This window comes from Fulmarus glacialis, unplaced genomic scaffold, assembly GCF_000690835.1.
Source record: "Fulmarus glacialis isolate BGI_N327 unplaced genomic scaffold, ASM69083v1 scaffold16270, whole genome shotgun sequence".
NCBI classification, from domain to species: domain Eukaryota; kingdom Metazoa; phylum Chordata; class Aves; order Procellariiformes; family Procellariidae; genus Fulmarus; species Fulmarus glacialis.
The window spans coordinates 9952-21394 of NW_009189867.1; the positions used below are offsets into that span (position 1 = coordinate 9952).

The following is an 11443-nucleotide window of genomic DNA, read 5'->3' on the forward strand; positions in this document are numbered from 1 at the left end:
TGTTATTCTGCATTTGCTGGTTATTCCGTCTGGACCACTCTTCTGATGCCAAAGTATTTACAGAACTTCCCCAAATGAAATAGTCCCTTGGATATGATTGGCCTTGTATTTGCATGAACTGAATTAACAACTACACATCAGTAACTTCTCTCACTGAAACCCACTGGATGCTGTATTTTTGCCTGGTCAGAAGTGCTTACATTTTGCTTAACTGTTTAGGAAGATTAGTTTCATTTGCAACATTAAAAAGATGGCTGAAGAAGAAAAACTCTATCTAAAGAAAGCAATTCAGTTTGGTATTAATGGATATATTCCATCAGTAAAACTATGCATCAGAAATGAAAATGCCCCCAGAAGTTACTACGCTTGTTGTTTAGACAACATGCAAATAAAACTTATGTGACTGGTCCATCATAAAAAAAGCTGGATCACTAATGGAGAGCTGACTGTCAAAAAAGAGCCATCAGGAAAGCCACAGACTCAACCTTACCTTTAAATTAGTTAACTCTAAGCATAACGGCCTGTTGCAATTTTGTAATACAAAGATCATGTTAGCTTCAGAACACGAGGATTTCTGCATTCCCTAGCTAGAAGAAATCTTTCCTTAAATTTGATATGCAATTTCTTTACCTTAGTGTTTGGTCTAATCAACAATTAAATTTGAAAGAGCATCCCTAAAGAGAGCATGTCAGCTAAAAGTATACATAATAACAACAAGAATGAAAAGCTTAGCTTCTTCAGGAATAAGGTATTCATTTGCATCTTAGGAACAATCTTAATACACAGTTCAAATGACAAATGAAATGGGTCGCAAAGAAACACGTTACTTACAGACTTTAAATTGTGATTCAATGGCCCAGCAAAACATGAAAATGCGCCCAGTGCTATTGAAAAGGAACAGCTTGGATTCAGCTGATTTTATGAGACAGCCACACCATCGCAGGACCAAATCTCAGCAAGTTCGATTCAAGGATGATGGTGTGAACTCAAAGACAGAACTGGATACTAATCCTGCCCAAGATATAGCAGTCATGACTGGAAAACCAGAAATATTTAGGGATCACAGTTTTTTGCCACATCAATCTCCATCTTTTCCAAGGTCTCAGAAGGGGCTTCAGAATATTGCCATACAAACATCTCCTAGCCTCAGGAAACACCTCCCAGTTTTTAAAAAGAAGCAGCTTACAGTAAGCAAATCATTAGCAGAAATGCAAACCGAGCCTGCAAATTCTATCCAAGTAAATGGCAATCTTTCTGAACAAGATATTATGTCTTCAGATCTCTGTTACTTAAGAATAACTAATAATTTGGAAGATGGATTTAGGAATAGTGAGGTGGACCGTCAGTTAAGTCAAAGACTATCAAAAACACAGAGCAATGGACCTATCCACACAGATGATTTCTCAGTATCAGAGAAGACAACTGTTTCTACACAGGTGCCTGAATACATACATGTGAGTTTTCCACAAGTCAGCAATGTTTCCATGGATGCACCAGACACAACCATGAATTTAAGTAATTCACTGCATTCTTCTACTGTCATAAATAGCAATGAAAATAATGAAAACAGCACGCTGTCATCTAATTCTGAAAAAGCATACCGTTGCCTAAGCAATTCTACTAACTGCAGTGAACGTAATCCTCATTCTGACTCTTGTGAAGCAGATAAAAGTGTAGCCAGCAAAGATGCAAGCAGTAAGGAAACTACTCCATTATCACCTCCATCAAATCACAGTTCATCTCCTTGTTTCCTCAGAGACTATCAACAGGCAGCAGAGCACAAAACAGATTCCAGCTGTGTGACATTAACAAATGATGATCACACAATAATGTCACTGACCAGCAGTAATGGATCAAAATCTATTCGGTCATGTAAAACTGAAATCAAGAAAAATTTTACCCAGTCAGATGTTTCCCAGTGTAACAGCTGTTTAGAAGGATTTCACATAAAGTCTTATCTGCCAAGGAATGAAATAAAACCACAAACGAACAAAGAGATTAGCAAAATAAATCAAATTCATTTGGCACATGGTGAACTCTGTGCCCTACAAGGCAGGCTGCAGTCTGTAGAGGAATCCTTGCAGTTGAACCAGGAGAAGATTAAAGTCCTTTTGAATGTAATCCAAGACCTGGAAAAATCCAGAGCCCTCAGTGAAGGGTATGGTGCATTTTAATATTAGTAATTCATCAGAAGTGTAAAGTAGATGTTAGCATTCTTTTTTTTTTTGAAAAAATCTTTCCTGCGATGAGTTTGCAAAAATGGTATCTTATGCCCTTTTTCTGGTATTTGGGCCTCAGCAGAGAAGCAAGTCTCTTTATAGCTTAGCTTTAGCTGACACTGCCTTTACTAAACCCAGTGTGAAACATAGTTTATTAACTCCCTTTTTTATTTAGATTTATGGTGTCAGATACAAAGCCACTGACACCTGAGAGTTGGCAGTCTCCATCTAGCTAAAATCCATATGCAGTAGAACAACAAAACCCAACAGTCTAATGTACTAATGTAGTACAATAGAAACCTATGGCAAGCCAACTGTCTCTCACTAGCCAGGTCAGATATGCATTTAGTGCCAAAGCAGTCCTATTGCTGAAACAGTTCATATCAGAAAAAAAAACAACCTTAAAAACTTCTGTTCAATAAATTATTACTGCCTTCATAATTAAGCAAAAGTATTAGTGGCTACAGCATAGCATCTGCAGACATTTGGGGACCACATTGCTAGTTACATTTCAGGATACCACAAACAACATAGCTGCTTAAAGGGAATGCCTTAAGAATAGGAAAAGGCACAATGCCAGGTAAACTTCAAGAGCTTCAATATGTCAGGAAGATTTCATGCGAGGTGGAGGTAGGTACTTAAAAGGGATTGAAAGTATGAACATACAGCATGTGAAGATTGTTAGCAAGAACTCGCTTCAGAATCTCAAATTTTAGAATGACAGCTTTCTGCACTATCATAAGAATGCATGACCTATATTTATTTTTAGTATGCTTTCGTAGTGACTATTAGCCAAGGCTGCAAGTATTACTTATGTAACTTATTTATGCAACTCATTTATGTATTATAAATAATAATAATACTATAAATGCAACTAATGTCTAAAGGCTGGATACCTTTGTAGGACAAGGTTAAAATAGAATTTTAAATATTTCTATGCTCAAAACAGGTTTTAGAATATCCTAATAATGCTTTTCAAACCATTAACAGCAGCTCCGACTTACAGTAAATGCATCTAGGATACATTTTAAAGTTCTGGTTTATGATAACGTAGTATATCCAGCAAATAATTTTTGTCTTCAAAAAACCCACAAATAAATCTTTCAAAGTATCAAGAGAATAAAGGTTTCATTTTACTTTATTTTTTTAAAGATAAAACAACACGAAGTCTATGTTATCATACATTTACTTTTGTATTTAGCACAGCTAGCCTAGGCATCTAGAATAATCATTTATGCGCAACTGGTTTGTGTGTAAAACTGCATCCTTAATTTAAAAATCAGATCATGTGTATCAATACTATTTACTGACTACAACTAAGGAATAAATCTGATAATCTTCCACATTTCCACAAACTCTGCAAAAAGAAGGCTGCACTGAGATTTTTGTGTAGGTTCAATTGCGGAGAAATAGCACAGAACATGCTCATGTGAGTCCAGACCAGATCTTTGCACTTGTTCCCACGAGGACAGAAAAGGTTTGTGTGGCTCTGCAAAAACTGTCAGGATATAACTAACTGAAGCCACAGTTTTATACACCCCAATTTTCTTACAATTTCTGAAGAAAGATAAATCTATTTTGAAATATTCTTTCTTTCTCAAAGTATTTTATCTGGGAACTGAAATTACCTTCTTGCATTTCTGATGAATAATTCTCCAACTCACACTCCAAATACAAATTCACACTCATTTAAAAAATTAAAATAATATAAATCAAGTTAACAGGTAACTTCACTCTGTACAGATTACCTTTTTTTATCTGGAAGCATTAACCAGTAATGTCCATCTGGCTGTTAGCACGAAAATACTTCTGTTAGTTTCCACTGTGCCTGCATAAATTTTTATTCCATGTAACATTTTTCCCATATAATTCAGCCCCAACTATCCTCTGTCAGAGGGTTGTTCTTAGTCATTCTTCTCTATCCAAAAAGCCCATACAATTTTCTAGCATGAACTTTGTAATAGCCTAGACACAACAGACAAAATCCACGTAGACATACTGATAACAAAAATGCAAAAACATTTATAAAACATTTATAAAACACCGAAGCCCAAGTGTTCAGTTTAGAAGCAAGATCTGAGGCAAAGGGGGAAAGGGAGTATGTGTCAAGCTTAAGCAATCACTTGTCTATATTTCATAGAACAACCACTCAACTATGGTTCTTTAGGAAATTACAGAAAAAATACCCACTCCTTCTCCCCTGCATGTAGTTATGTATGACAGAGTGGACAAGTTTCAATTATGTTTGCAAATCTGACCATTACAAAGAGTAACTTGCAGTGAAGCACAGTCAGATTATTCAGCAATATTTACAGTCTATTTCTGTTCGGTTACCACACGGTCAAAACCAAAAATTTTGCCAAATATCATGAAGTTTCACACTGAGATTCAATGATAAGCTTCAATCCATCTTGCCAGAATCATCTAGCAGTAAAACTGAACATTCCAAGTACTTGTGGAAGTAGCACAACACCACATGTGAAGAACCTCCACCTTAATTCCAAAAGCAATCAGAAAGTTATTTTGGTACAAACTGAACTCCTCTAATTCAAATAAAACTCATTAAATATAAATGTTATGCATCCTTCAGACGTAATGAGCCACCAACCTCAAACTGTTTCTAATGCAGATCTCTCGATCATAAAAATAATTTAACTCTAGTTGGTGTTAAGTATGAAAGTAACTTTTCTTGTTTTCTCAACACTCCAAATCTGTATACTATCAGCAGTAAAAATCTGACTTGTTTATATTTAAATGAGGAAACATGAAAAGGGGAAAGAATGGAAAGCATAAGGGTAGAGATCAGATTGATTCACCAATATCATGGATATTCAAATACTTTACAGCGAGTTTATAAGAAGCAGTCGCACATCTAAGTGTTTTCATAACAAGTATTCACATCAGAACCAAAACCCAACAACCTTAACAACATGAGGTGGGAAAGATGCAAGACAAAAACATAAATCAACTTAGGGTTTGGTTTTTTAAAGCAACCTTTTAATTTAGAATTTGACACCAGAATTTTTAGTAAGGATAATAGAAGTGGTGAACAGAATTACTTTTATTCATGAAAGATTCAGAGATCTGTTAACTTATCTATAAACACACATTACATAAACTACTGTCTATTACAGGCGTAACTTCTATCACACTGGTCAAGACCTCAACAACTGCAGCACCTGTCAGAACACCGCATGTATCATTTACAGGTACTTCACTCTTTCACACAATTTTGTATTGTCTGTATATCTCTCACAGATGTACAATACGATGTTTTGTTCACAGCTGTAAAAGGTCTCAATTATTATTAATCCAGTTTTTAACAAAAGACCAAGTGGTATGTGTGAGGTTGCTTGTTTGTTTTCCCAAGTAGAAAAAAATTAATATTGGAGTTATCTGAAAAAGGTACTGTACTTCTGAGAATTCAAATAGAAATTTCCCACTAATACAAACACACTGTAAGAGTCTTCAGCTTGCCAGCCATTAACCAAAAAGCTAGCAGGTACAAAGTCTTGATCATACTGCACACGTAGCTTGTCCACTCAGCAAGGGATTTTATAGGGCTTCCACCAATTTATCACATTATCTAATCTCTGCAACCCCAGTTATGAGGCAGAAAACACCACCTTCAGTTATTTGATGCTCTTCACAGGATAGTAAGTAACATATTGCACAAAAGCAGCATAATCAGAGATGGAGCTCACACTTTGCCATTTTAGATCCTTTCCAGCACTGCCATATACTGCAGACTTAAGAGAATGAAGAGGAAGCATGAATGAATGCATGGTCAACATTTACATCGATACCTTAGGTCTCATTTGGAGAGGTAGAGAATATGTATTCAGACCAAAGATAGTGCAGAAATTATAATACTGCTAGTTTAATCCTGTCTTTTCACATTCCTTTTTTATAAGGGACACTTAAAGGACTTTGCAGCTGATTTAATTACTTAAACCGCATGCTCGTTTTCCTTGCTATACATATCACATTTCTGATGTGCTGTACTGTTTTAAAGTTTATTTTTTTAAAAAAGCTCACTGGAAATGAACTTGCCAGTCACATATTGTGAAGATCAGGTACTGAAGTTAGACATTACACTGCAAAATTAAGGAGAAGTTGATTTGAAACACCTAGAAATTTTTTATCCCTTCAAAGATATTCATAGGTATTAGTATTCCAGAGTTTTTAGATATTTAAACATGCTTACATTTACATGCTTCGCCAGTTTGTAAGCACTATCACTTTAAATTTTTTTATGGATATAATGAAGTTGAGTACTGATGTCCTAAACCTCTGCTAATGAAATCTCAAAGTAATTGACATGTGACAAATTAAACACCACAACTCCTCTGAGACAAAGTTGTTGGTCTTCTCCACAGTCCACTGGATACTCCAGGAAGTTACATGACTTATCCAAGAACATAGACTGAATCTGTATAAAAAGGAAGATCTAGGACAAAACAGATTTCCTTTACTTGGTCATTGTCTCTGAACAAACTATCTCTGTGCATTTTTATTCGACTATACAGGAACAGAGGTCACTCTCTAGAATTTATGTACAAACTACCCTTTACCGCAGGATGCCTTCTCTCTTCAGAAGAATAAACGATGATGCTTACCCTCATTTTTAGTTTACACAGTTTCAATACAGGAAAAATCCCGAGCAACAAGCACAAACATCTGTAGGAAAGAATGGAGGAAGTAACAAAATATTGATGTGCCTTTTTGATTTACTACGTAGTTTATAATGATAATGGTGTCTGGAGGCTTACAGTGCAATGATTAGTAGAATACATACAAGAGAACACAATTCCTCTAAGAAGTTTCTAGTTTTAAGAGACAAAACAGGAGACAGCAAGGAAACATAATAGTTTTCACTTTACAGAGATGTTCCACAAGACGGGGTTATGAAAAAAGCATTCTAAGTAACTAGTATTTGAAGTTCATAACATAATCATTAGACAACACTCTGAAAGAAGTAATTGTTATCAGTTTTTGCTCTAGACAAACCCATGCAATTCCTGTGTTTTATGTAGCCTAAAAGATCCATGCAAGTATTTTTTTCCACTAATGAAGCATCACTGTTGTCATTAATTATAGAATCAAGTGTTTCATCTTGCTCCCCATTTTCCTGCTCTTAAAGAACTTAACTCATGAGTGATTCAAACACTGTACAAGCAGAGTGTTGGGTTAGTGTCACTGAACCATCTTTATCATGCACATTTTAAGCAGTCCCTGAGTCAAACAATACACTAATCTCATATCAATCCAAGTGTGGATTACACTGATTGGTAAAGTAATAAAGAGCTTTTCCGTCTAACAGTGACCAGGTATATAGTGGCTGTAAGTTTAGCTTTATTAACTATCCAGCAGGGTTGTGTGAGATGACTTGGAACTTTCAATCTAGATCCTGTAAGACAAATATGCTTGTAGTATTATAATAAACAAATGCAAGTAGCAACCGAAAACAGTTATCTCAGCATATAAGGGACAGTATTAGATGAAGACTGAATTGACCCCTTGCCTCTAGAGATGATTTCTCCAACATTAAATTAGAAATTTTGAAGAAAGGGAGAAAAACGAACATGAGCAGCTGCTATCGTTACGTATGCTATAAACTGAACATTTCATTCTCCGGCACTTGTGATCTGTGACTTAAGTTGCAGTTTTAGCAATAAGCTGATAAAATTGAAGAGACACTGATCAAATTTCTCATTTTTATCACTTTCTTCTACTTCTTTTATATTTATTATGTATTGCTCCCTGTCCAGAGATCCCTCTCCAGTTCTTCTAAATTAGAATAATCCTATTGCTTTCTTTTTGCCAGCTGAGTTATTTTATTTCATTAAAAAACTCAAAACATATTAATTATAAGGGAAACAAGCTCCTAGTTAATTTTAACATATTATTCAACAATGTTTATGGATTTCTATATACACACAAATATTTACAATTAATAGTGTTTAAAAATATGCATATTTACTAATTTTACAGATTTCTTCTACTCAGTGCCCAAATCAGGTTCAGGGCCTTAATGTGACATCCCAACATCCTTCTGATGATGCCTTTTTCCTTCCAAAGAGCTTGCATTATGGAAAACACAGCCAGCTCCTTTCTGCTCCCCCTTCTGCCTGCTAAAACCTCCACAGCAGACATAGATGATACAACTCCCACTCTCCTGCCCAGAAAAGATGGTTGAAATAAAGAAAAACCATACAACACTGCATCTTTTTTTTCTTTGTTTGTTTTTGTTTCTTTTTAGTTTTGTTTAACTATACCAGTTGCATCAGGCTGCTTAATCACTGTCCACATCGATTCTTTTGAACCTCACATTTATTTCTGTGGACATATCTGCTCTTACCTAATTAAGATCTTGGCTCTCATTTGACATCAATAACAATTATGGGTTTCAATGAAGAAAATGAGTTACATTCTACTTTCCTGTTAATTAATACCACTTACAAAGACTTACATATTTGCTTAATTTCATATATTTTTGGTCCCAGCAGGTCTCCTAGTGGGAGACATTTACATTTACCAAAGTTAAGCACGTGAGGGTTTTGAATTCATGCCGACTGAGTTAGATTACAGTATCAAAATCTGACCATTGAATAAAATGCATTTAAATGTCATCCTAGTACATCTTCATTTTTTCTCCCTTAATTTTTGTCCCATTTTTTTGGGCACAATGGTGGAGTTCTTAACTCATATAAAGAAAAAGGTTTTCCTCAGGAAAGATTAAGAGATGAACTTATTTTCAAAGCAGCAACCTATACAGTCTTGTGTTTTAACCAGGCTCTAATATTAAATAATGCCAAATTATTCTAATGAAGTAAGCATCCTTTCCACATGGTTTTTAAAGAGAGAATTTCTCAGTGTAAATCTCTTCATTTTTCCATAGTGTAGAATATGACTTCAGACAACAAGAAGGAAGATTTCATCAGATTTTGAAAATGCTGGATCATGCAGAGCAAAATCCAGCTTCAGCTTCACCTCAGAAGCTACCATCTGATCATCCAGCTCCCGAGAAAAAGGAGTTAAGAAGAAAAACAAAAAAGGTGAAAAGAAAATGCTTCTGGTGGATTTGACTTCTTTATGAATTCTTTTACATTTCAAAAGACACTAGAACAGAAAGAGGTTTGAAAGCACACACCTGAAAATGTGCTATTACGAAATCACAAAGCTAAAGAATGTTTAATTAGAGTATCTAAAAAATCAAAAAAATTGAATTTACTTAAATCATCTCACTGAATAAAGGTGCATGAAGATACTATTTTCAAAAAGAAATTGTTTCTTTCAAAGGGAAGCCTTCTCATTTTTTCCAAGGACACTTTCCTATGCTTTGTAAAGACTTTTTTTTTCAACTTTCCAAAAATAACAAAGTTTAAATCTCTACTTTAAAAAACAATGGTAGACAAAGCTAACAGTGTCACACAGTCTTCATTTCATACTTATAAAGCAACATGGACTAAAAGGAAAGAACTTCATTGATCTTTAACCAAACCACATAATCAAGAACAAATTCTAGGGAATCTATGCCGTTCAAACAAATCTCTCCTCAAAGGAGACAATTACAATTATTTCACATGCCCACTGAAATATTTTTGATGCTGTCATCTACTATTTAACAAAAAAAAAAAAAAAGAATTTCAGGATAAGTTTTACTCTGTCCTTTCATTGGTTCAATTTAAAAAGCAACCATTTAGAAGTTTCAGCCATTTAATAGACTTCTCTGAAAAGAATCATAGAATCATAAAACAAGAGAGTATGTCGGTAATTCTAGTCTTAACCCCCTACTCAAGCAAGGTCCAATTAGGTGAATTTGAGTTTTGAGTATCTCCAAAGGCAAGAATCCATAACCCCTTGGGGCAAGCTGTTCCAAATTTTTTCCTAACAACTAATCTGATTTTCCCATGTGCTAATTGTTGTGTCCATTACATCTTGCCCTATCCAAATATACCTTCAAGAAGAATTAGACAGATAACAAGACCTCCCTCCTACACCTTCACTTCTTAAAGACTGAACAAATCCAATTTTCACTGCCTCTTTCCACATGTTATGTGCTGCAGCCCACAGTCATCTTGGTGGTCCCCCTCCAGTAAGTTGATGTCTTTCATCTACCTGGAAGCCTAAAATTGGACACAATGCCTCAGATGTCATCACGCAATTGCTGAATAGAGGGGAATAACCACTTTGGCTACTGTCTTGCTAAACCACTTGCTAAACCACTTTGTCCATTTAAGACCTGTATCACTATACCAAAATATCCCAAGATGTGTTTTTTTGGCCTTAAGATATAAGTAAGTCAATACACGACACAAAATTGACCATAAAAAATAATATTTAATTAACTTATCTGTATTATATCAAAAATTATATATGCTGAAAAGTTTTTATCAGATGTCAATGCAGCTACTCCTTTCCTTCAAAAATAGTCAAGTTACCAGCTAGCCAGGGGTATGCCAATGTAACCTAATTTAGGGTTGACGATACTACTATTTTGCTCATGAAAACACGGTCACCTTTCATATGAGGGGCAGAGGGGAAAGGGTTTTCTGAAGCAAGTTTAAAGGGCACACTGTAAAGCCCAATTAATGTGTTTTATGCTTAGTGGAATGTACTGCAGACCTTTCCTTAGAAGTGATTATGGTTAATTAGTTCAAATGGTGCCAGAGTATTCAGTAGATTAATGCCTGGATTCTATTTTTCTAAATCATATTGTGCTAATTGTCCAATGGTAGTTAAAAATGTCTGTACACTTTTTGTACCCTTCTGTGTTCCTTGAATTCTTAGGGTTAATTACACATTTGAAAACACATTAAAACAATTTTGCACAGAAGAATTTTGTCTGGAAGAACTAAGTTTTTTGATAAAACTAGTCTTCATTTAGAAGAGAATATGCTATGTGAAATGGCTTAATTTATCAAAATTCTAAAGGGCTGACAGTTTTAAAAAACATTTCCATGTTAAGTTCAGTCAGCACAGAAATGACAGGCACAAAATTATCATTATTTTAGAGGCTTTAAAAGCCTTAAATGAATTTTTACTAGCAAAAAGGAATTTACTAGCCTTTAGTGAGACAGAAAAGCTCTTAAATAATAATTTGTGGGTATAACAAAGGTAAGAATTAAATTATTACATCAGAACATGACATTATATTACACTCAAACACATATACCGCTTATGCTAGTATACCAACAACATTGTTATTTTGCATTAGTCTC

General features: G+C 34.9%; 1 protein-coding gene across 1 annotated transcript; it reads left to right on the plus strand.

Moving 5' to 3' along the window:
• Positions 1-851: 851 nt before the first annotated feature.
• FAM196B (family with sequence similarity 196, member B) lies at positions 852-9307 on the plus strand. Its single transcript, XM_009583754.1, has 3 exons — positions 852-2158; positions 5354-5428; positions 9121-9307. Exons 1-3 carry the CDS (start codon positions 852-854, stop codon positions 9305-9307), a joined length of 1569 nt encoding a protein of 522 aa, XP_009582049.1.
• Positions 9308-11443: the final 2136 nt, after the last annotated feature.